Source organism: Ipomoea nil, unplaced genomic scaffold, assembly GCF_001879475.1.
Source record: "Ipomoea nil cultivar Tokyo-kokei standard unplaced genomic scaffold, Asagao_1.1 scaffold1262, whole genome shotgun sequence".
Classification (NCBI taxonomy): domain Eukaryota; kingdom Viridiplantae; phylum Streptophyta; class Magnoliopsida; order Solanales; family Convolvulaceae; genus Ipomoea; species Ipomoea nil.
This window is the reverse complement of record NW_017617690.1, coordinates 241,789-266,389: the sequence shown is the minus strand read 5'-3', so window position 1 is coordinate 266,389 and position 24,601 is coordinate 241,789. Positions and strand designations below refer to the sequence as shown.

The 24,601-nt window shown below is 37.8% G+C and overlaps 4 protein-coding genes and 1 long non-coding RNA gene across 14 annotated transcripts in view; 2 read left to right on the top strand and 3 right to left on the bottom strand.

Annotated features, from left to right (window-relative positions):
- Positions 1–27: 27 nt before the first annotated feature.
- LOC109184496 (pre-rRNA-processing protein TSR1 homolog) lies at positions 28–7,685 on the bottom strand. Its single transcript, XM_019334488.1, has 21 exons — positions 7,448–7,685; positions 7,284–7,360; positions 7,017–7,094; positions 6,784–6,915; positions 6,033–6,083; positions 5,808–5,930; positions 5,579–5,701; positions 5,357–5,434; positions 4,874–4,966; positions 4,675–4,797; positions 4,101–4,184; positions 3,828–3,926; positions 3,529–3,729; positions 3,205–3,280; positions 1,934–2,037; positions 1,581–1,840; positions 1,366–1,452; positions 1,033–1,263; positions 776–854; positions 619–682; positions 28–474 (listed from the first exon to the last, which is right to left on the bottom strand). Exons 1-21 carry the CDS (start codon positions 7,533–7,535, stop codon positions 359–361), a joined length of 2,367 nt encoding a protein of 788 aa, XP_019190033.1. The 5' UTR covers positions 7,536–7,685; the 3' UTR covers positions 28–358.
- Positions 3,895–21,446, bottom strand: LOC109184500 (F-box protein SKIP23-like). Of its 6 annotated transcripts, none has more exons than XR_002054798.1 (5): positions 20,185–21,446; positions 16,726–16,925; positions 15,361–15,406; positions 15,186–15,267; positions 14,502–14,775 (listed from the first exon to the last, which is right to left on the bottom strand). XR_002054798.1 is itself a non-coding variant. In XM_019334501.1 (2 exons), the coding sequence occupies exon 1, from the start codon at positions 21,382–21,384 to the stop codon at positions 20,197–20,199; it is 1,188 nt and encodes a 395-aa protein (XP_019190046.1). In that variant the 5' UTR covers positions 21,385–21,446; the 3' UTR covers positions 19,104–19,133; positions 20,185–20,196. The 6 variants fall into 6 exon arrangements, 3 of the variants coding, with proteins under 3 accessions (XP_019190046.1, XP_019190045.1, XP_019190047.1); XR_002054799.1 differs by having other exon boundaries at positions 15,217–15,267; XR_002054800.1 differs by lacking the exons at positions 14,502–14,775; positions 15,186–15,267; positions 15,361–15,406; positions 16,726–16,925 and adding exons at positions 3,895–3,908; positions 19,094–19,144.
- LOC109184497 (pentatricopeptide repeat-containing protein At5g42310, mitochondrial) lies at positions 9,992–14,117 on the top strand. Of its 2 annotated transcripts, none has more exons than XM_019334489.1 (5): positions 9,992–11,842; positions 12,232–12,384; positions 12,518–12,589; positions 13,155–13,314; positions 13,729–14,117. In XM_019334489.1, the coding sequence occupies exons 1-4, from the start codon at positions 10,097–10,099 to the stop codon at positions 13,263–13,265; spliced, it is 2,082 nt and encodes a 693-aa protein (XP_019190034.1). In that variant the 5' UTR covers positions 9,992–10,096; the 3' UTR covers positions 13,266–13,314; positions 13,729–14,117. The 2 variants fall into 2 exon arrangements, with proteins under 2 accessions (XP_019190034.1, XP_019190037.1); XM_019334492.1 differs by lacking the exon at positions 13,729–14,117 and adding an exon at positions 13,688–13,720.
- LOC109184504 overlaps positions 15,946–24,601 on the top strand; it is a 17,049-nt gene continuing 8,393 nt past the window's right edge. The window contains exons 1-2 of the long non-coding RNA XR_002054801.1: positions 15,946–15,957; positions 22,766–22,773. This is a non-coding gene — a long non-coding RNA (uncharacterized LOC109184504). The remainder of the gene's footprint in view (positions 15,958–22,765; positions 22,774–24,601) is intronic.
- Positions 21,541–24,022, bottom strand: LOC109184498 (tRNA pseudouridine synthase A, mitochondrial). 4 transcript variants are annotated; one of them, XM_019334494.1, is made up of 3 exons: positions 22,601–24,022; positions 21,940–22,496; positions 21,541–21,836 (listed from the first exon to the last, which is right to left on the bottom strand). In XM_019334494.1, exons 1-3 carry the CDS (start codon positions 23,866–23,868, stop codon positions 21,778–21,780), a joined length of 1,884 nt encoding a protein of 627 aa, XP_019190039.1. In that variant the 5' UTR covers positions 23,869–24,022; the 3' UTR covers positions 21,541–21,777. The 4 variants fall into 4 exon arrangements, with proteins under 4 accessions (XP_019190039.1, XP_019190041.1, XP_019190040.1 ...); XM_019334496.1 differs by having other exon boundaries at positions 21,541–22,054; positions 22,178–22,496; XM_019334495.1 differs by having other exon boundaries at positions 21,541–22,496; positions 22,601–23,016; positions 23,107–24,022.

The window sequence follows — 24,601 nt, the reverse complement described above, 5'->3', positions numbered from 1 at the left end:
AGGGAAAACAATATTATGAATCTAATCTCACTAGGAACCAAATTTCATCATAAATGGTGAACACAAGGACAACAAATTCAATAAGGTACACCCAAAAAAAAAAATGTATCCAATTAAGGCAGGAGCCTTTTACCCCAATAATACTTATAGAATACATAGATAAATAGAAGCGTATGCAAAATTTTTGGCTATACACATATCTAGCAAAAACAAGGCATTTGGCACTTGGTTGCATGTAGCTTCTTGCCATCGGACACAATGAATAGCCTATTCTGAACCAGAGCTTCATTCCCATTAATTAGCATAAAGAAACAAGAATGCCAACCCTCCCCGATCCCAGATGGAACCGCTTTAAAAGCTAAGCGCCAATTGGGTACCACTGGTTCGGCCAGCGGGGGTATGCACGTTTGAACAAACTCATGCATACAGTGTCGTGCTGCTGGAGGACTCCATTGAAAACGCACTTCATTGCCCCTGAGAGTCAGATAAAAAAAAAAAAAAGTTCTTGGCGTTCTATTTTTTTCAATCAACTACTTTAAACTTTTTGAAAGGCAAAGATTACACAAATATTTAAACTTGTTACTAATAATAACTTCAGTTTAGAGTAAGGAGGCATACCATGTGTGCCAAGAGGTTCCCTAATACGACCACGGCGACCACACTTTGTCCAAACCTCAACAGGCTGCAGGAAACATATTATCAAGCATAAATTCATAAAACTTGAAAGCAGTTATACCTCAATATCAAGCATATTATATCAAACAAACTCCTTTACCTTGAACCATCTCACATCATCGGGACTGTGAAACATGTATCTAACAGAGGCTCTCATTTTTGACACTCTTTGAGGGTAACTGCATCACAGACATTAAGTGCATTGTGAAAACCGGGTTTTAAAATATCTATAATTGTCTCTCAAATGAGATTTTCTAATAATTTTGTCTCCTCTAGTTATTTACGCTTCATATTTTTTGTCAACGAAGGCAGAAATAATAGTTGCATACAGAGACTACAAAAAGAGAGAAATTTTACCCAGTCAAAATAATTTTCTTCAGAATAATTCTATTAGGGTCAATACTTCTCAAGGAACCAACAGCGGCAACAGCCAATGAAGTAGATTCTCCATCAGTCTTGAGAGCAATCAATGGAAGTGGGGGAAATGAAATTGGAGCATAGATCGAAGCAATTGAAAAGCGCCCAGCATGAAGAAACCTCTCCATTTTGTGTTTGTCAGAGTTGATATTATCTGAAGAAAATATCGGCCTGCAACCAACAGAAATTTTGCAGTAAGAATTTACTTTAACTATACATAATAGCAAAAAATCTACCCAGTCTGTTACCCATGACATTCTAAGAAAAATATACCTTGCCACAAACTGGCGAAACCCAACATGAAACAACATTTCTTCTTTTGCTTTGATAGGAGCACTGTATGACTCGTGCTTTTTTATGCTGTAAAGACAGACAATAGTAATTAGAAATGTATATTTCCAAAGATATAAACATATAACAGTAGGTGCTACATCATAGAAAGGCAAAGACAAGAAAACAATGAAATAAAAATGTAATTCAACACAGACCTGAAGTGAAGGACAGAAACTTTGGACTCATGTTGCAAGAGACCACACGAGATTACAGGCATGGTCTTCACTAGCATACATAGCTTGTTTGCAGCACCAATAGGCACATCACAGATATGTAGCCTTGCATATGAGCCTGCTGCTACACATTCTGAAACATCTTTTTGTTCCAAATCTTGAGCCTTAGCCATCACAAGCTTTTGTGTCCTAGTGAAATTATCAAATGCAAATATTCTAGCATACTCTGGAGGTAGAGATTCCTGAAAGCATACCCATAATATTTGAAATTGTCAGATATCATACGAAATCATTAAAAGAAAAATACAGAAGATATGTTCCGTTAGAGCAAGTACTTTGGGATCCCATGAAGAAGTTCTGAAAGACTTCAGGCCTCTGTATTTGGTGAAACGTTTCCTAGCAGGAACATCCAATGGAGTATCCACTTCATCAGGGTACTCTGGTGTGAAAAAGTAAACCATCAGACACTGATTTCATCAATTAATTTCCACATGAACAAAAATACAGAAAAGCAGACAAAAAGATAGAATAGATGAACTTAAAGAATGAAATCAACAGAATTTGAGAATGTTATATATCTGCAATAAGATCAAATATGTTTCAGTAAAAATGAAATATCAATATCATATGATTAAATTAATAAAACCATAACCAAGTATAAGCGAAAAAAAGGTGAGATTAGTTCATTCCATGCATATTACAACAAATATAAAACTTCAGTTATTTCACAACTAAGTGTATTAGGGCTAGTTAGAATAAATAACAGAACCTAAGTAAGTTTTATGGTATGGAAAACTAGATTCCAAAGCTCAAGCTCAAAGTTGATGCAATTTATGCAAAGATGGAATGTTTTGAATTTTGCATAACTTACCTGAACGCTTTGGTAAGTATCCTATTCTTTATTTTCACATTTAAAGCTCAAGTTCTAATTTGTACTGTTTAGTGAAATCAAGTATCACCAAAAGTCTATATATATATATATATATATATATATATATATATATATATATATATATATATATATATATATATATTCACAAATGGCTACTGGTTAACTAGATAAGTCTGGAAGTGTCTCAATAGTAGCGCAAACTACCTGTCAGAGAGAATTTTCCTTAAAGTTAGGAACTTGGGAAGTTTGTGGAAGTATTTTTCATCAGAACTCAAGCAACAGAAATTTTCAAGAAAATTCATTTTTGTTTGAGTTGTGATATGCACTTCTTCCAATGGGTATGATATGCAGGGTTTCCTCTAGGAATGATTTCTAAAACTTTTAACTTTTAGTTTCTGCATCTACTCCCACATTTAACAACCCTAAAGCTTGATGTTCACGACAGCAGTTTGGAACCCATAATAATAAAGAACCTACAAACCTCATCAGACTCTTGTATCTTGTGTCATAAAATAACCAACCATTCTGTACCCCAACCCTAAAGCTTACACAAGCCAATAATTCTCCACCTGTTTTACATTTAAAATAGCATATGTAACAACCCACGTTCAGAGCAATGCCAATCATACATTCATACATCATCTCTACGACTCGCCACTAAGAAGAACGCAGCAAATAATCATGGAAAAGCGATCAATGAAAAGCTTTTACTACCTTCATCCTCAGCATGGGATTCTTTAATTTTCTTAATCTCATCCTCAATTTGCTCCTTAGTCAACTTCTCACTCTCCTATAAAACAATGAAATAAAGCTTCCATATTCAGGAGCACTGAATTATGTAACCAATGAATTTAAGGCTGGTTTGATCAGTATATAATTTATTACTTGGTAGTTCTTTTCTCAAATTCCTCCCAACTTCCAGAAATTTTTTTATATGGGTAGACATTTTCATTTTTGTGTGCAGGAAATTTATCATATAGAATCAATATTAAGTATTATGTGAGTATGTGACTGAATCAACACGTTGTAACTACTCACCATCATCACAGAATCTGTATCTGTTTCTTCATCGGAGTTTAGTGAAAGGGAACCCTGATCCTCATCAAGAGCAAAGCAATCCCCATGTCCTTGTCTGGGAATAACATCTTCACCATTATCAAGTACCATACCATCATCTCCATCTTCATTCTCCTCACTCTCTGAATCGTCAACATCAGAGTCATCGACAATCCAAGCAGCCTAAAATTAATATTCCATGTCATTTCTCACCATCAGCGATATGCATTCATATTGTATGTAGTATGAATAAGTGAATATCAACATTGAATGCCACAAACCTGGTAATCAGAAGTTCCTCGAGGAAGCATCTTATTTTTCAACTTCTTTTCCTTGTGATTTCTTTCGGCTTCAGCCATTTCCTCCTCTGTTGGCCATGTCTGATTAAAATAAATCAGATCAACAATACTATGAAATTCCCAAAATCTGATAACAATTAATTCAGCAGCAGGTTTAAGTCTAAAGCATTTGAACCAGAGAAACTATACTGTGTCATCCTTTTAAACTTAGTCACAACTCACAAGGCAACAAGAATCCCATTTATTTGGACATACCTGCTCTCCAGCCAATGGATCAGGTACATTTTCGATAAGTAAATGCTCTTGCTTCAGAGGGTCAGGAGTCAGGCAACTGATCACCTGCAATACATTAGTAAAAACAGTTAAGTACATGAGAAATTACACACCACTATGAAGCTAAGAATGAATATATCCATATTGAAACTCAATCTAATTATCTAAATCAAAAGTTCCAGATGCTATAGCACTATCTCTAATATCCACTATTAAATCGGCGATATAAGCTCTAATATTGGAATAGACATGCAACATTCATGCTTGTCTGGCCCAGCTTATTTTGGTGCTTATATGTTCCAAACGGTAGAAGCTGGACCAAGCAATACTTGAAAATAGAATTTTAAAGACACCTGTTGATCTTGTATTTGTATCCAAAAATCTGCAATTTTATAATATCAACAATACTTGAAAAGAGAATAATAAACCAACGATGTTCGTGGGGAAGAAGATATTCCTCCAGTAACAAAGGATCCTATTTTCTTGTTTAGTGGTGGTGGTGTAGGGGGTTAGGATTGCTCAGTGGGAGGGGTTTCATGCAAGTAAAGAGCCGTACTTGTGCATTGGCTATGTCATCTGACTCCATCAAGTCGTCTCCTTTTCTTGCATTCAGGGAACATGGATCCTTAAGCAGTTCAATCTTCGAAAATTGAAAATCTCCAACACCTGAAATGTGAACCTGACACAGCCATATTTAATGTTAAATGCAGTATATTACCTATGTCAAGATGAATCATGTTAAATCCAATACTAACCAACTGATTGATAGAGAGACCACGAGCGCGAACATAACCAGTGAGCAAGACTGTGCATTTCCCAGAAGCAGGATCATCAGCTACCAAATCAACCTGCAAAATATCGAAGATCCAGATATAGTACCCAATAGTAATGCCTTGCATAGCATTCTGAATATGACATGGGGCATACACAAGTAATGGTCAAAAGAAGAGCTGAGAAGCATATCAAACCCATGCACTCTTTATTTAGCACTTACAAAACACAAAAGAAATTGGCATATACTATGATGTCTTTCAATTATTAAGGAAAATGATATCCATTTGATGATAATATTGGCATAAAATTTGATATATATGCCAAAATGTAAAATAACCTCTTTCTACAGTTCCATTTCCATTTGTAACCTAAAAAAGTATATGAATAAATAACATGCCAGGTTAACTACAGAATGTATCCAAAAAATGAGTATCATATGGTAGAGGGGAAAACGGAAACCATACCTTTTGAGCCATGACATAAGGTCGCTGGTTACGCCAATGGGGGACTGTTAGTCTTTGCTCTTTAAAGAGCCACATGAACTAGGATCAGAATAAACAGCAAAATGTCAATGAACAGCTCAAGGAGAAACAACACAGGCATCATATTAGAAGACAAACACAATTGGTTCAAATCATCACAAAAACCTAAAAGCATTCCAGTTTAAGGAGTGAAATTAACAATACCTTATGCAACTCATCCTTTGTACCTGCTGGATAAAATTTACAACCCTCTGGAAATTCAGAAGCAAGACTAGAAATGCACGCCTTCTTCAAATCTTGTTTTCTTTTCAACTCACTAGGTAAATCCTGCAGTGTGGAAGAAAAATCTACTAAAATAGTTAAATCACAGAAAACTTTAAATCTTTCAGAATGTAGTTTGAGAGAGAAATAAGGGAGGGAGCAGTATACTCACACGAATGAGCACTGCAGTGCTTGGAAGACCAATAGCTCTAAAGACAGAGAGGCAATGATATCCAAATGAATCAATATAATCTTCTTGGCTTGCAGATGCTACAAAAGCTATCAAATCAGCAACCTGAAAAGATCAAACCTCCAAAGATTAAATTCCCTTAATTCAAGATACATAAAAGCCAAAGAGAGAAGAGAATAAGGTTCAAAACACCTAATGATCAAGTACCTTGGCCATTTCCATACATGCCAACAGATCACCATGAGGTGCTTTCAAGACCTGGATCAGCATAAGCCAACTTTTCATTAGAACTCTATGAAAACTTGTGCAAAAATAATAATAATAATAATAATAATAGGCTTCAAAACAGGACATGTAATTCATCTGTAGTATGATGATCTGCTTGGGATTATAAAGAATTAACTATCTATAACAAATTTGAGCAAACCCCAAGATAGTTAATGTTTTTATCAAGTTCCACCTGCATCTAATAGTGACCTAGACAACCCATACCCAGTAGCTCCGTCCCTCTCCACCTTGTAATATAGATATAGATATGTTTCAGTAAAACATAATTGATTTATTATGCTTGGGGTCAACCCAGACCCACTAGCTAGTGACTTCTTCCTTCTCCACCTTGCAATATACCTAAATCAGATTCGGTAAAACATAAGACTTACCGAGACATTCCTTGTTAATTAAGATCATTACAAGCATATTAATAAATCACACATCTCCATCATTAGGAAGTAGCTTATCTTTTTGTTAAATTAAAGGAAGCTCATTCCAGGAAAAATAAAATAAAATTTATTGTAGCTTCTGGCTAGCACAATGAGTCAAACAAGTGAAAATCTACAGAGGAAAGGATTCATTTCCTTGAACATTAAAAGATCCATCTGCACATTTATCATTTCAAAGGTAAAATACCAAGAAGGTAAATAAATAATTAAAAATAATAACACATGGGAGCATAACCTACAGTTGCTCTTAGCTTAAACTCTGAAGAAGCAACTGCTGGAAACCCGGAAGAAGTGCCTTCGGCGGATAATAATGTCAGAATATCTTGTTCAAGGGAGCAAAGGTCCAGAGATGCAGAAAGACCAAATAGAACCTGTCACAGGGAAAAATAAAGGACAAATCATCAGAGTTGCTTTCATTCGCATTTTCCTGAATTACCATGAGCTACATAGAAGCATAAAGTGAAACACTTACAATGACACGTGGAGGAGAATCTGATCCAGACGAGGCTCTTTTCTCCTTCAAAAGAGCTGCCTTCTTTTGCTCCCTTATCTACACAAATGAGATGTCCATTGAACTAAGAAAACAATAGCACATAACATGGAACCTCAAGAAGTCTCCTTTCAGCTGATTAACTCAATTTCAACTATACAACTACTGAAAATAACTACTATTTATAATACAATCAACATTTATCATGACCTCTTTCAGTACGGATAAAAAGGGAAGTTATCACTTTACCATCTTGTTGCGCTGCAGCCGAGTCGCCCGTGCTCCCTTGAGGACATTGCGTTCCGCCCTGGCCGATTTGCCTTTATCTGTGAATCGAAATCCAGAATTGAAAACTCAGGCCAACCTTAAAACGCAAGAATTAAGGTGAAAAAAGACGTGGATAAGATGATAACCTTGGGAAGGGACCTTGTGAACATTGCGAGAAGACTTGGAAGAGAAACGAGTCTTATGCGGCTTGTTCAATTGAGCTCGGCCGCCCATTATTACCGGCTTCTTGTCGTCGCCGCCGCTGCGTAGAGGCAATTTGATGGTAAACCCTTGTCGGCCTGTGGCGGTAGGGTTTATAACCACCAAATAAAACGGTACTCCGTTATAAAATAAACTGAGGAATTGCACCGTAATGAACTCCAAATCTCCAACACTATTACTCCCTACATTATTTTCAGTATTGTTGGATATATCCCCCCTTACCCCAAACCATCAAGAACGGCCCAAGCCCAATGTGCCACAAGCAAGTTGTTCAATTGTTATATCGTGCACCAAGGTGCACAATGCATTATGCGCCCAAAAATTTCATGTTTCGTATGTACATAATTGTATAACAGAATACACATAATTGTACGTAAATTCTTAACATAATACACATAATCTAACATAATACATTTATACATAAACTCTTAACATAATACACATAAACTCTTAACATAATATATATAAACTTTTAACATAATATACATAAACTCTTAAGACACACAATACATTGTGCACCCTGATGCACGATATAATTTACCCAAGTTTTTGTGTGGACAGTGGTCCACACAACTTGTGTGAATCACGGTCCAAAACGACATCGTTTTGACGTTATCAAAAAAAAAAAAAAAAAAAAGGTGCTCTACACGCTTATGTGTTAGAATAGTGAACTTTCTGGGATAATATGTTAGAATAGTGTACTTTTGTGTTAAAATGAAATTTTGGGGGTAAGATAATATACTTTATGAGTTAGAATAATGTACTTTTATGTATTTGGATTGTGGCACCACAACTATGTGGACCACTGTCCACGCAATAATGATTTGCGACAAATCTATCTAAATTTATTAAGGAGTATCTTACAAATAAACATAATAGGGAAAATGGTCAAATATACCTTCGAACGTTACTTAAGAAGTCATTTGGCCTTTGAACTTTTGATAGTGACAATTAGACACATCAACATATTAATTTTGTACATCAAGACCCAAAAACATAATAGTGAAATGCAATAGTAATTCAATAATGCACAGGTAGAACACGGACAATCTTTAAAGAAAAATGGCAAAGCGCGACCAAACTGATCGCCTTTTTCGTTGTTGGAGATGGCGGCCATGGTCACTTTCTCCAATCGAGGGAGAAGGCAACTAGTTGGTCGACATATCCGTCGATTAAAGATGGCGACCAACTAGTCCCCACACCTAGTTGGTGGAGAGACAACCAAATCGGTCAATTCTCCGTCAACTGGAGAAGGCGACCAAGGTCGCCATATCCAGTCTACAGAGATGGCAACCAATTAATCGCCATATCCAACGACGGAGAAGGCAACTAATTTGGTCGCTTGCTCCATCGAACTGTTGGTCGCGACTTATTGTTTTTTTGTCAAAAAATAATTGAAGATTCACCCGTGTATCATTGACCTGGTATTACATGTCACTATTATGATTTTGAGTCTTGATACACTAAATTAATATATTGATGTATCTAATTGAAACTTTCAAAAGTTTAGGACCTAATTGATTTATTATGTAAAGTTAGAGGATGTATTTGGCTATTTTCCCAGCTTTATTTAGTTGTAAGATACTCCTTTAACAAATTTAGATAGATTTGTAGCCATGGGCCCATCCTTATGGCAAATTATATTGTGGAATCGTGTCCACCTTGCAAGGTGGACACGATTCCAAAACTATTCATAATTATGAATATATAGTTCTATAATTATGAATATAGAGTTGTGAACATAATTATGAGCATATAGTTATGTAATTATGAATATAGAGATCCAATAATTGTGAATATGAAGTTCAAAAATTATGAATATATAGCTTTATAATTATGAATATATAGTTAAGTAATTATGAACATAGAGTTCTGTAATTATGAATATAGAATTCAATAATTGTGAATATAAAGTTCAAAATTTATGAATATATAACTTTATAATTATGAACATATAATTCAGTAATTATGAACATATAACCGTGTCCACCTTCCCAGGTGGACACAGTTCCACAGCATAACGATTGAATCATTATTGCGTGGCTGGTTGATCCTCCTCTCGAGCACAAAAAATCAATGTGCACGGACTTAGTTCAATTGTTCAGTAGACATTATTTGAGGGAAGTAACTAAGGTTTGAACCTTGGCTACGGTAGTGTGGGAATTATATCCAAAGTGGACATATCTTTTTTGTGATTCAACATTTGGCATGTGAGCTATTGGATCACCTTAATTTTCATCATCTCAAATGTTCTGTTGGACCATGTTCAAAGTAGACATATCCCTTTTACAATTCAACATTTGGTCATGTGAGCTATTAAATCATCTTAATTTTTATCATCCTAAATAATTTGTTAAATCGAGATATAAGAAACTTTTGAGATTGAAGATTCCTTTTGAAAAAATAAAATGGTAACAAGTGTCATGACATCTATATTTCTATTCATAATAGTACGGAGTAATTAATATCATTGTGGAAAAAAAAAAAAAAAAACGAAAGAGAGAGCCGATAAAATTATCTTGCCAACGGCCACGTCGCCATTGTGTCTGTGTGGCCGGAGAAGGAGGAGGAGGATGAACGCACTCTTGCTACCTCCCTCTTTGCACTTTCGTCTTCCCTCCCTTCATTTCTCCCCCACAATTCTCCGCCGTCAAAAACCATTCCAACCGCCGCTCTTCGCCGCTGCTTTCTCTATCACCACCGCCTCCGCCAGACAATTCAGCCTCGGCAGCGAACCGCAAGAGGGAGAAGGATACGACGTCGCTGCACTCCCTAATCGCAACTACGACTTCACCCCTCTCATTGAATTCCTATCGGCTTATACTCCCACGGAGTCCGACGCCGAGTCGTCGTCTTCACCCACTCGTCTCGACCCGGCCGAGTTAAAGCTGGCCGAGTCGTACCGAGCTGTCCCGGCGCCGCTCTGGCACAACCTCCTCAAGTCTCTGTCGTCCACGCCGGATTCATTCTCTACCGCCTACGCGCTCGTTACTTGGCTGCAGAAGCACAACCTTTGTTTCTCGTACGAGCTTCTCTACGCCATTTTGATTAACGCGCTGGGACGCTCCGAGAAGCTCTACGAAGCGTTCTTACTTTCCCAGCGCCAGACGCTGACTCCATTGACGTACAATGCGCTTATCGGCGCGTGTGCTCGCAACAACGATATCGAGAAGGCCCTGAACCTGCTCACCAAAATGCGCCGAGACGGTTATCACCCTGACTTTGTGAATTACAGTTTGATTATTCAGTCGCTTACTAGGAGCAATAGCGTTGATTCTGCTATGATAGAGAAGTTGTATGAGGAAATTGAGGCTGATATGATTGAGCTTGATATGCAGTTGTTGAATGATATAACAGTGGCGTTTGCTAAGGCGGGGAACGTTGATAGGGCTCTGGATTTTCTCGGCATGATTCAAGGAAATGGCTTGAGCCTTAGAAGAGCTACCATTACTGCTATAATATCTAGTTTGGGGAATTCTGGTAGGACAGAAGAGGCAGAAGCTGTCTTTGTGGAGTTGAAAGAAGGTGGATTAAAGCCTACTAAGAGGGCATATAATGCCCTCTTGAAAGGTTATGCAAAAGCGGGATCTTTAAATGACGCTGAGGATGTTGTATCTGAGATGAAGAGAAGCGGGGTCACACCGGATGAATATACATATAGTCTACTTATTGATGCATGTGCAAATGCGGGCAGCTGGGAGAATGCTGAGATTGTGTTGAAAGAAATGGAAGCTAATGGTTTGCAACCTAATTCGTTTATCTTCAGTAGGATATTGGCCAGTTATCGTGATCGGGGAGAGTGGCAGAAATCATTCGAGGTGCTCAAGGAAATGAAGAGTTGTGGGGTTAAAGCCGATAGGCATTTCTATAACGTAATGATTGATACCTTTGGCAAGTATAATTGTCTTGAACAGGCAATGGAAACATTTGAAAGAATGAAAGTGGAGGGAATTGAGCCGGATAACGTGACATGGAATACGCTTATAGATTGCCATTGCAAACATGGCCATCATAGCACGGCCGAGGAGCTGTTTGAAGCAATGCAGAAAAGTGGCCGTTTGCCTTGCACCACAACGTACAATATAATGATTAATTCTTTTGGGCAGCAGGAGAGGTGGGAAGGAGTAAAGGATTTACTCGGGAAGATGCAGAGTCATGGAGTACTGCCTAATGTAGTTACGTATACTACTCTAGTTGATATTTATGGACAGGCAGGGAAATTTAGTGACTCAATTGAGTGCTTGCAAGTGATGAAATCTGCTGGGTTGAAGCCGTCCTCTACCATGTATAATGCCTTGATTAATGCCTACGCACAGAGGGTGAATATCTTTGAATTTACAGCTTCCTAATATTGCCTTTTTAAATTGGACCAAATACCATATCACTCTATGATATAATAGCAGGCTAGCAGCTGTTGCCTTTTGAACAACTCTCTACTTTGCTACTATGAAGTATCTGTGGATATTTTTGCCTATCAAATCTCTATCACGGATGCATCTCAGTTTACATAGTTTATGTGAATATGGGTCTGTGTATACATGATACATCAATCTGTTTATAGTTTAAAGTTATGTTTGCTTTAACACATTTCCATAGAGTGCATTGAGTTGGTACCATTTAATAGTCGATTTGATTGCAGCATCTTATAGTTTTATAACACTGTTGCATCTCCGGTATAATTTTATTTTATTATTTTTTTAATTGACAGGGATTTTCTGAGGAAGCAGTAAATGCATTCAGGAATATGAAGGCAGATGGTTTGAGGCCCAGTATATTGGCTCTTAATTCTTTGATTAATGCATTTGGTGAGGATAGAAGAGATGCTGAAGCCTTTGCTGTTTTGAGGTATATGAAAGAAAATGTGAGTAAACATATGAAGCAGTGAATTATTCTTCTGCTTGTTTGTCTTCTTTTTCCTTTTCTTTTGTTTTGTTTTAATGAATTGGAGGCTTTATAATCTTTCTGAGTTGCTCCAAAAATATTTATAACCACAGGACCTGAAGCCAGATGTTGTTACTTACACCACTCTCATGAAAGCTTTGATCCGGGTTGAGAAATTCGGAAAGGTAAATGGTATCTGCAATATTTTACGTATGCTTTTGTTGCTTTCACCTCTTTTCTTGTTAGTTAGTAACCAGACCACCGCTGGTTTTGTTAAGGTTTTATATTTACGCCTGTCTCACATGAAACATTCTAGGTGATTAGGTCCTTGGATACACTGGTTAGAATTTATGTGTACATCAGTAGTAAAAAATCCAAGGCTGGATGTGATATTTAAGTTACTACGCCTTTTTCAAGCTGTTATGACTTTTGAGTTATCCTGTGGGCACCATTTCTGTGATTAGGTGTTCAAGCATCTAGGAATTTAAGCTCCACTTGACTAACCTTGATGCAATCTAATTGGGTATAAAGAGATTTACTTTGCTAGTAGGCTTTATTCAAAGAACAATAAATTAGGTGTTAACTGAACGTGTTCAATTCTCTCATGAAACACAAATGTATCTGGCAGCATTACATTTAGGAATATACAAGTTCACTAGAAATTTAGTTATAAAAAGTATCATATCTTTATCAAATTGACTTGGATAATGCATTATTGATACGATGTTAAAAGGTTAAATTGGGTTTCAGGTTCCAGCCGTGTATGAAGAAATGCTCTTGTCTGGATGCAAACCAGATAGAAAAGCTAGAGCTATGCTACGATCTGCTCTAAGATACATGAAGTCTACATTAAAACTCTAGGCCTACTGCAAAACTTATACGACCAATGATTGTTTCCTATTCACCTGAGGTTAGTTATTCAGTCATCTTCTCCAAAACTTCTTGATTACACTATTGCAGAGAGATAGTCACGAAATTTCTGTGTGCTCAGAATGTTATTTTCGTTTTCATCATCTTCATCATTATGGAATGTTACTAAAACACGGGAGCAACTCCAACCAAGTTGGCCAGGTTGTTGACTTGGTAACCACAAGGTTACAAGTTTGACTCCAAGTGGGAACAGCCTGTTGGCTTTCTTGGTTTGAGCCGGCTAACTCTAGGCAAGTTTACCTCCTTGTGGTCTTTTGCCGGCTAGGATTACAAGGCAAGATTTACCCAATACAAATCCTTGGATAATGACCGAGAGTTTCCAAAAAATGTTACTAAAACACTTCCATCTCTAGGGCAGTTCATAATTGAAAAATCTTCCTTGACCCATCTCCAGGGCAGTTCAATATTGAAAAATCTTCCTTGACCTTGATACGATATCAGCTGCTCTGTCGGGGTTCAATTTTAAAGTTCGTGAAGGGAAAATGGCATGGGATGATGAAGAATATTGAAGATGTAATTGGCAAAGGCATTCTTGTAACACTCGTTGATCTTGAGAGAAGGCTTACTCATCATGTCTTCCTCGTGTTATATGTAAAGATTTTGTTTTGTTTTTTTTTTTTTCTTCTTGTAATTTAATACAAAATCACATACTTTGTAACACAACTGGCCTTAGCCCCTAGTTATGGTGTTAACATGTCAGTGAAATGGTAGTTAGGCATGTATGAACAAAGAGTTGATTCATCCCAATCCTTGTATGCTATAGAAATCTCTTCAACTTTTTTACTTTTTTCCCTCTCATTTTATGTGTTTGGTTGATGCATTTGTTTTAAAATTGGAATAAAATCACCCTTTTGGCGATTGCCTTTCATCCTCTTCTACAACTCAATTTTATCAACTATGAAAAAATAGCTATTCTCAAAAACTTAAGAATTAGCTAATGCTCAACCTTTCTCGGGATGTCTATACTTCTTGCAAAGGAAATAGCTCATTCTCAAGGAACAAAAAAAAAAAAAAAAAAACCAAATCAAACAATATAAATAGATTTACACTGCAGCAGCCAAAGCACTGAGAGAGAACATATATGTGCATACAAGAATATCATCATCAAAGCACAATGACTGTATGCTCACAAAAATCTCAGATGGAGGAAAAAGAATGATTCAAAAGTTCAAGTTCAGATGCAAGTCATAATAAACCTTTCTGTTATTCTCCAACTAGAATTAAGAAATCACAACAAAGTTGAAAGTTTACAGCATCAAAATAGATTCAGTAACATTAAGTGCAGAATAAGTTGATCTTTTGGATCACATTCGTGACAATCCCGTTTCTAGTCAATTATTGAACAGAAATCAATAGAACTCTTACAAGACACTTTCATTCCCAGAATAAGCCAAAGTTCAGTAAGGTTATTCATATTGCCTTCATGCTTTGAACCCGACATCTGAAAAAGAAAAACAAAATGATGAGAAATGATGGGTGCAGTAAACAGGTGAAAAGCTATAATGTAGGCATACTCTTTAATCCTATGATGCCCACACATTTGAAAATGCATCTGACATCTCTTTCGGAGGGATGACTGAAGCAGTGAAGCTATCAAGCTAAAAGCAATAGGATCTAGATAGCAACCAAGACATTTTAAAATTCAAATTATCTTAATATACATACGGGGTTTATTCAGATATAATTAATAGCAGATCTAGTCACATTTTTTCATTATATTGCCGCTAACATCTAGATGTGTTAATCCTATGAAGGATGATTTTCTTAAACGTCATAGACAAGGCTCCAATAAGAGGGAACTCGTTTAAACAACTTCAAAAAAACAAGATAAATAGTTTGCATGTTGCATACCCACAGCACTGCAATTTGTGAAAGAGCTTACCTAATGATCATTCCCATGATCTCCATGACCTTCCCAAGGATGCCTCCATCCCTATGTGAATATTTCATGGACGTGGCTAATCAGAGGCAATTAAGAACAACGAGAAGCTTAATCATGAAAATAAGGCAGATAATGGCAGCTCACCAATACTACAGGTCCATCCTGTTTGGCTCGGTACAGAATCCAAAACCTGATATAACACTCAAGTCATTAGTAATAGTAATAATAACAACAACAATCGATTACTTATGTGTATAAATAGCAGACAGTTATGAAGCATCAGACAGTAAGTATATCACACACATGCCAAGAGAATAACATGCATAACCCTAAGGAAAGCATAGATTACACCGTGAAATTAATTCAGCGATAGAAATGGTGGCTCATGTATTGGATTAACTACTTTTGCCTTCCACTTGACAAAACAATTCCAAGTTCCAACACCAACAGATGATCATAAGTTGTGCTTTTGGAGGAAGCAAATATAGAAAAGAGAGAGACAATCAAGGGGGGCATTAGGCAACTCTAGAGTGGTCCAATAAGCAAAGTGCACAAAAGCCAGAGGAGAATGGAGGACAACATAAAGGTAATGGTACTCCCTAGTCCCTCCCAACCTTCTGATGCCTCAGTATCTTAGGGATAAGCCCCACATGCACTGACACATAAGAAGAGTGAAACCAGTAAAATAGAACATAAAATTTGTATAAGAAAGAAAACTCAGGGATAGGAGCAACTTGTGGTGTTGACTGATGGAGTGGAGAGAGGAGTGACAAAAATGCTTAGAGTGAGCATAGACTAGGGTATATAAATGCACAAGGATGAGAAATGGAGAGAAAAGTTAGAATCCATCCAAGCACACTTCTAAGTTTTCATGTCAAACACCCGCATAAGTCCCTTTTTCTCAATTTAGTTTAGCAAGCAGATATACAAAAACAAGACAAGCAAAGGGGAGAAAAGCCCAAAGCCCGTGATGCTCAAGTAGGCAGAATGCACAAAAGTCTCAAAGTCTTTGTAACTAATCCAAGTATACCAAACTACTAACTATTAACTATGCTCACATAAGAATGACAATAATTTTTACCCTTTAACTAATTTCATTGCTTCAATATTGTAGTATAAATTAACATTTCCGCATATTCTTAACGCATCGAATGTAAATACAAGAACTTTAGGGCACCGTTTCTTATTTTATCTTGAAATAACATCCTGATAGTTGCCAACAAAAAACACGAATCAGAGTACTTTCAAGGGCAAAGGTTAAAACTTTACTTTAGCAAATGAAACCAAGAAACAAACATTACAAAACATTTTACATCCATGTGATCGAATCATCTAAAAAATCCGAGATTTACGCATCAAATTGAGCTTCTATCAGATAACAAAACTGTGGAATTCGAGTAATCAGAAGATAGACCGTTACATACGAGGATACGAATCGACAAATCGAGACCGCAGAGGCTGAATTGAATGTAAAGGGAAAAGCAGAGAAATCCGAAGGCAAATTATTACCACATGACGGCACACAAGCCCTTGCCGGTGACGGTGTGCCAGCGCTTGGGCTGATGGATCGTAATGCCTTTGTAAGTTACGCCGTGGCCATGTCCGTCTCCCATCTCCGATCTCCGATCTCTTTCTTCCCCACAACCGCAGATTACGCCGTGCTTCACTGTTATACAACCTCAGCGCTACCAGAAGAGGCTCACCAAAGGCTATATGAATTTATATATTAGGGATTTTATTTATTTATTTATTGTAAATACATAAATCTAATTAAAATGTATACTACTATACTTCACCCGTTTCATTATTTATTTATTTATTTAATTTATTGATTTGTTATTAAAATTTGATGAAAATAATCTAAAATTTTAAAATATTTTTATCAAGTTGCTCCCTATAGGGGAGATTGTGGGTTCGAGCCTGGTGATATTGACTCTTTGAGCTTTATTTGGTTAAAAAAGTAATTATGAACAAATATTACATTGTAATAGAGTCAGTAGTATTAAAAAAAATTATACAATTAATAATTTAACATTAAAACTTGAAATGTTAGTACAATTTAGCTTTTTCTTTTTCCCTTACTTTTTGACAAAAAAATCATCTTATTAATTTAACAGTATTCATTTAATTTGTCTATTTTTATTTTTTAAATGCAAGACACTGTGAAATTTTTTTTAAATATGTAATATTTAACTTAATATCCAATTGTAACAGAGTCAGTAGTACTAAAAAAAATTTACATCCAATTGAAAGTTAAGTGGTAATAAAAGTAGTTTAAATATTTGTCTTTGGTTTGGGGGCTTTACTTGTGACATTGGCATTGCCTTTAGCAATGTGATGGAGTTATGGGTGATGCATTATGGCTTAAATGTGTGTTAGAGCATGACTTTAGAATGTTTGTTATTGCGTGAAATGATGCTAAGAGCGCGATTTTAAAAAGATGTTGAGTCTTTCTAAAAAAAAAAAGATGTTGAGAAAGATGATTTGACAAATATTTAAAAGATTGTATGCAAAAAATGACGTTTGTAGCTTTGAGTGAAACATGTTTGGGATTGAATGGTTATATGCATCCATAGAGAAGTTATTTGATGCGTGGATTAGATGACAACTCATTATAATCTATTATCTTTTTATCTATGGAGTTGCTTGTGAGGGCAGTTGGAATGATGAGAGCATTTTTTTTTTTTGGAAAGTAAACCAGAAACCATTCATTAAAGGCGTAATAATTCGGAAATGCAACTAGGTGGGATTTGGAGCCACACCTCCGAGCCAGCTAAGGAATCGGTCGCCCGAGCTAATTAATGAGTTACGTGATTCGCTGATCTCCTGACATGGCATACACACACATTCCCTATGTCACTAGCATACACACACACACATTCCCTATGTCACTAGCAATCACTCGAATGCGAGTTCCTTTAACGAGGACAGTAACGCAAAAGAAGCCGTGGTATCGACCGTGAACTGTGAACAGAGCCCCTAACATGAAACGAACTTTGGCGGCGGCGGAGTTGCTAGATGTCGCCGGGGATCTGCCACTATCGTTGTCGAACACCAGAAGGAAAAGGGAAAATGTGAGAAACACGACGGAGTTGAAGGTCGACATCACGGCGGTGAAGGTCATAAGGCATGAACCTCCTCTGTGCATTGATAAAGAGAGCTAAAACCGTCGTGAAGGTCAACTGGGTTGTGATAAGAAGAGAGAGAGTAGAAATTTCAATGGGAGAAATAAGAAAGAAAAGGGAAATAATTGCCAACTCAACGTCCATGTCACCAGGTAACCGGAAGGAGAGGGCGTTTACCTGCTAGCCGGTAAAATTGCACACATTTGACTTGTTGAATGGTATAATTGTAATCTTTTTTAGTACAGTGGCCTAATTGCACTTTCAGGTTACGTTTAGTGGCTAATTTGACCCTTATTCCTTGTATTAATACTGTGTTGTTTGTCCTAGACTTGTATAGTTGTATATGTACGGAAGCATATAAAGCAGTTATTATATCAGTTATATTTTCTTCAAATGGAAAACATAAATAAAATTTTTTGTTTGGTTGAAATCATTTTGAGGTAAAGATTTAGCCTTCTAAATATACTACCAAGTTGAAGTCTAGAAGAAAAATGGCAGAGAACTGAAAGAAGGAAAAGGAGACAAGAAACAGTTCACTTGAAAAGCAATGCCTCTGCACTAAACATCTTTATATATAATACATACAAGTATACAACAATATATACAGTTCAACAATATATAAAATGTATTTGGTATATGCAATGCCTAATATAGACTTCAAGCATATCAGCTCTGGTAAATTACATCTTTATATATAATATACAACAATATATACAGTTGAAGAATGAAAAGCAGATGAAATCTTACTTCACAGAGAAGCTCGAAATCATTCATTCTTCACCGCGATATTCACTACCGTTGAGCTGCAACAACATAAAGCATCATCCACAATAAGAAACTTAATCAGGTGAAGAAGATGTCAGATGCAGATAAACACTAGCAGTTTGGTAGCAGGATGGATCTTTCCTAGTTCATTGATGGAAGGCATGTGAGTTTTAGCTTGGGCAGTGCCTGAGTTGAAAAGATTTGCAATGCAATAACCCGAAAATGAATTCTGGTAAAAAGCAACCCCAAACACGAATCAGAATTATACCCGCGAAAGTATGAGTTTTGTTCGCGTGTTACCCCATGTTGAAAAGATTTGTAATGCAATAACCCGAAAATGAATTCCAATAACAGGATTGTCACACTCAAATAGCAAACCCTTATCACGAACCAGAACTGTATATGTGTTTAGAGTATGAGTTTTGCTTGGGCGTTGCCCCATGTTAAAAAGATTTGTAATGCAATAACCCAAAAGTTCATTCCAATAACATGACTAGCATAGACAAATAGTGAACCCCTAACACGAACCAAAACTGTGTCCACGTTTAGAGTATGAGTTTTGCTTGGGCATTACCCCATGTTGAAAAGATTTGTAATCCAATAACTCAAAAATTCATTCCAATAACAGGATTAGCACGGTTAAATAGCAACTCCTAACACGAACCACAACTGTACCCGCGTTTAGAGTACGAGATTTGCTTGGGCGTTACCCCATGTTGAAAAGATTTGTAATTCAATATCCCAAAAATTCATCCCAATAACAGGATTAGCACAGTCAAATAGCAACCCCTAACACGAACCAGAACTGTACCCGCGTTTAGAGTATGAGTTTTGTTTGGGCGTTACCCCATGTTGAAAAGATTTGTAATGCAATAACCCAAAAGTTCATTCCAATAACATGATTAGCATAGACAAATAGTGAACTCCAAACATGAGCCAGAATTGAACCCGCATTTAGAGTATTATGAGATTCAAGAACCTAAAGTATCATATTTATCACAAAATTTTATCCATATAAACCAGAAGAATGGGCATTCACATGATCACATATAAGAACAAAGGGTATAACATCACTCACATATTTGCAGGTTTAACATGGGTTGGGAGTGATCCAAATCGGAGGCGGCCAGCAGAGCACAGAATGTGGGTTTCGAGGGTAGCAGGGGAATTCTGAGAAGCTACCATCCTCCATGTTATAGATCCCAACATCATGATCTGCGTTAGCACCTTCATAGTTCATCTCGGAATAATCATCTGTAAAGTAAATCTTGTTCCCCTTGAATCCTGGAAAATCTGAAGTTGATAGAGCCAAGGAAGAATTCTCGCCCAGAAACAACACCCTATCTTCCAAACTTGTAACTCTCTCCCATTTCTCCCCGCTCAAATCCAGCCTAAACACGCGGAATTCGACTGTTTTGTACACGATATCGAGGCGGTGGTTCTGGATATCAACGTCGAGTTCTAGATACCGAGTGACTAGCAGAAAGCCATCGTCTACCTTCACCAGATACTGCATATCACCCCCAGTTTGTAATGGCGTGTCGATGAATGAAACCCTAGGACTAGGGGAATCGCTGTTAACATCGCAGACTACAATTGACCCAAATTTATTCACAGCGTAGAACAATCCGTCGCTGTAAATGACGTCCTCACAAAATGACCTAGCATCGTCGATCAAATTCCAGGAATTCTCACCGTTTTTGCAGTACGCCAGGTCCCCTGTTTGGTTGAGAATCGCCATGGCGGTGAAGTCCGGTTGGAGCAGAGGATTACCGGAGAGGACAACCTTTTTGATAAACGTGTCGCGCATTTCTTTCAAACTGCAGGTATGGATCTCGCCCTCGGATCGGAGGGTGTATTCACGGCCGACGTTGTAGAAATTGAAATCGAGGACGTTAGGGAATTGGGAGAGCGGCGGGAGATTGAGTTTGGCTCGGGTGAGCGGGTTGACGATGAAGACCGACGGCGACTCGTCGAGGATGACGAGCCAGCCGTGGGAGGAGCCACAGCGGCGGCGGCGGTTGGAGGCCTCCGGGAGGATGAGGAAGTGAAACCTATTATCCAGAGGACTGAAGAACCCTAGCCTGCTGGATTGCCTCTGCGATAGCATTAGCCATGGGAATTGGCAGGGAAGATGCGTCGGCGTCTTCAAAGCCGATCCCCTCCAGCTCGCGCATACGGCTCGGAATCGGACATAATCTTTGTGGATTCGAAGCTTTTTGGCTATGGAGTCTAGGAGCTCCGGCGGGAGATTCGCCCAATCAGGGTCAACGGACATGTTTTTGCCTCGTTAATTTTCAACGAGGCCACGCCCGCACGCAATCCCATCTCATTCCAATAGACACCCTCCTATCCCCATAAATACTCTTTACACTTACTAAATATATATATTTTTACTAAATATAAAATAAAAAATGTAAAAAAAAATTAAAACTTTATCCAAATCAAAACACAGAAATTAAAAACAAAAAATACCCATCACTGAAATCTCTTCTTCACTTCTATGAGTTCTATCAAAGAAAGTTATATCTAAGTTTGCTTCACATGCAAATCTTCAAGAAGCAAAATACTAAGAACTATCAAATCAAATGGAAAATTTTGAGGCATATGTCTTCAGTCTTCTCACTCAGCCATGCCCTCAACTGCAACACTTTTCACATATGTCATGTCATTACTTTAAGTAGGTTTTGGCACTTGCAGATTCGTCGTTCTTCCCAGGACACGAATCAGTATTCTCTGCAGCTTCCACAGTTTTTGCATCCGGAGCATCAACCTCAAAGGGCAGTTGCAGTTTCGTCGTTCTTCCCAGGGCACGAATCAGCATTGCCTGCATCTTCGACAGTTTTTGCATCCAGAGCATCAACCTCAGTAGTTTTGGTACTTGCAGATTTGTCGTTCTTCCCAGGACATGAATCAGCATTGTCTGCAGCTTCGACAGTTTTTGCATCAGCTTCACTCATGGCACACGATGGATCCATGTCATTACTTTCAGTAGTTTTGGCAATTGTAGATTCATCGTTCTTCACAGTTTCAATTGTTTTGGCACTTGCAGATTCCACAGTTTCTGCATCCAGAGCCTCACCATTGTTGACAGTGCGAGAATCAGGTATGCTTTTTGCATCTGTAGTTTCATCACAGTTTGAAAAACGTAGATCAGGGTAATTACGGTAATTCAGAGAATGTAGCCATAGACCCATGACTCCTTCCTTGTGCTCTGTTGATGCAATATGAGAATATATATACTTCATTTTGAAATCCTCTGCTATATCCGCATAAGCTTTCATTGACAATTCTTCGTGATCTGTCCACTTTTTGTTATACGACGAAAAGAAGCATTCGTCCAAATATAACCCAACCTCAGGAGCCATGGGCACATTAATATTAACATCCCTGATTACATACAAAACTACGTTATTCGAATCTTCATAATAAACTTCAAGAAACATGTTAATATTCCAGATTGAAAAAAAGGTTAGTGTAATCGGAGTACTTACTTACTGAAGGCGGTTTGAATCAATGATTCGGGAGCATAATTCCTCATGATTGCCACCGCGAGACCAATCATTTTACGAATCTGATGAAGCATGAAGCTTTGTCCAACAACCTCACACTTAACAAAGTTAATGCCTTCCACTTCAACTACTGTGTTTGCAGTAAAGGAGATTATGTATCGCTTTGCAGCCGGGTCCTCGGCTTTTGTTCTTGTTGTGAAGTTGTGAAAATTGTGAGTTCCCTCGTAGTACTTGAGAATTCTGTTAAACCTATCTTTCTCCTCATCACCATAAGAAAAAATCTTGTTTGGGACTATAGCTTCCTCAACTTCCATGTTTGTAACCTCATTTTTCTCATTTTGGGAGGTTTCATTTCCTACTTGTTTCTCAATTTCAGAATTTGGGTTGCTCTCATCATCGCCATTCTCTACAGAATGTATGGAGTTCTTCATGTTTTCCTGCTGGTTTTGAGAGTGTCCAGTGTTCGACAAAATGCCTGAACCGGAATGTATGGAGTTGTTCATGTTTTCCTGCTGGTTTTGAGAGTCTCCAGTGTTCGACGAAATGCCTGAACCGGATGAAACAACAATTGGTTCACTCTTTGAATCGAAACTGCGTTTACCCATGATTCCGAAAACTTTACGCCCTCTTTCTGAGCATTCCAAACACTTAACGAGCTCATTTCCAGATCCTAAGCTAGCAAGAACACTTTCCCTATCGCGATGAGCAGATGGGTCGAGAGCAAAAACAGGGATTAAGTACACATACCTCCGCCGATCACAGAACTTCTTAGCATTAAACGACGCCGTCGTCCGCTTGTAACCGAAGATACGAATCTGGGAAGCGAGGTTCGAGTTGAGGCGATCGACCAAGCCAGGAGGATCAATGTAAAACCGACCCGAAACGACTTGCCCCACTGCGCTGACGCCCTTATCGGTCCGGGCGGAGCGCGCCCAGTCATACCGCCTGGGCTGGCCCCTATCTTGCTCCGGCACCGCGCCGGCGTGGAAGAGCGCTTCTTCGAGGTCGCCTTCGATCGTTTTGGCTCCGGGATTCTTCTGCATGCCCTGATACCCCACCCCGCAGTACGCGAAGAAGATCGCGATTTTGCGACGCTTGTACTTGGGTTTCCTCTCCGGTGGAGCACTGCCGTCTGCGGCGGCGACGGCCGGGTCAAATTCTTCATCGTCAGAGGTTGTGGTGGTGGACATCTTCTGCTTCTTTGGAGCCGGCTCTTCTGGTAGGGGTGAAGGAGGGTTTGGTTTATCCATTTTCAGTGAAAGAGTATAAATTTCTAGCAATGGCTGCTCGTCCCTGTCGACAAAAAACCCTAAAGAAACTGCTCTTTTGGGCTAACACTTCACGCTTCTCCGGGTTGTACCTTTCTACTCCGTGTGCTGTACCACCGGAGGGTGTAGACTCTACACCTGAGACCAGTATTCATTCTAAATCTAAAACTAAAATTAGAGTGTTAATTTCATTTTTATATTTAAAATTGATTAGAATTACTGAATTAGTCAATGTAAAACTGACACATGAAATTTTTTTGGTTAATTTTAAATTCAAGAATAAAAGAAAATTCTTGTAAAGTTGATAAATCAAAATTAAGAAGTAAAATGGTCCAATAGGACGATTGTTCATTGACACCATTGACTAAATATGATCTATATAGACACTTATACCTCTAAAGTATTTTCATCTAACATTTTTAGGTTGTTTCCCATTGGTAGCTCATATAATTTGTTGACCTGAAAAAATAAATTAATAACGAAATGCTGATGTGTTATTATAAATTAATAATGAAATGATGAAGAATATAGTTTAGGTTCTTCATCATCTTCTTTCCAAACGAAAAATCATCATTTCTAATCTTCATCTTCAGAGTTCAAATCGTCTTTAATATTTTCAAATGTCTTCATGCTTTTCATCTAATGTGCAAAAAAACTCAGATTACAAGCCTCCAGTGTATTGTAGATGTGGGTTGAATCCGCAATTTGCACAAGT

Excerpts from the sequence above, each read along its gene's own strand:
- LOC109184498 (XM_019334494.1), bottom strand. The coding sequence starts at position 23,868 with ATGGATAAACCAAACCCTCCTTCACCCCTACCAGAAGAGCCGGCTCCA. Across the intron at positions 22,497-22,600 it reads ATTCAAACCGCCTTCAGTAA|GGATGTTAATATTAATGTGC; the intron begins GTAAGTACTCCG and ends GTATGTAATCAG. Across the intron at positions 21,837-21,939 it reads GGATGCAAAAACTGTCGAAG|CTGATTCGTGTCCTGGGAAG; the intron begins ATGCAGGCAATG and ends CTGCAGAGAATA.
- LOC109184500 (XM_019334501.1), bottom strand. The coding sequence starts at position 21,384 with ATGTCCGTTGACCCTGATTGGGCGAATCTCCCGCCGGAGCTCCTAGAC.
- LOC109184497 (XM_019334489.1), top strand. The coding sequence starts at position 10,097 with ATGAACGCACTCTTGCTACCTCCCTCTTTGCACTTTCGTCTTCCCTCC. Across the intron at positions 11,843-12,231 it reads TTAATGCCTACGCACAGAGG|GGATTTTCTGAGGAAGCAGT; the intron begins GTGAATATCTTT and ends TTTAATTGACAG. Across the intron at positions 12,590-13,154 it reads GGGTTGAGAAATTCGGAAAG|GTTCCAGCCGTGTATGAAGA; the intron begins GTAAATGGTATC and ends ATTGGGTTTCAG.
- LOC109184496 (XM_019334488.1), bottom strand. The coding sequence starts at position 7,535 with ATGGGCGGCCGAGCTCAATTGAACAAGCCGCATAAGACTCGTTTCTCT. Across the intron at positions 4,185-4,674 it reads ATGACATAGCCAATGCACAA|GTGATCAGTTGCCTGACTCC; the intron begins GTACGGCTCTTT and ends AATGTATTGCAG. Across the intron at positions 3,281-3,528 it reads ATACAGATTCTGTGATGATG|GAGAGTGAGAAGTTGACTAA; the intron begins GTGAGTAGTTAC and ends ATTGTTTTATAG.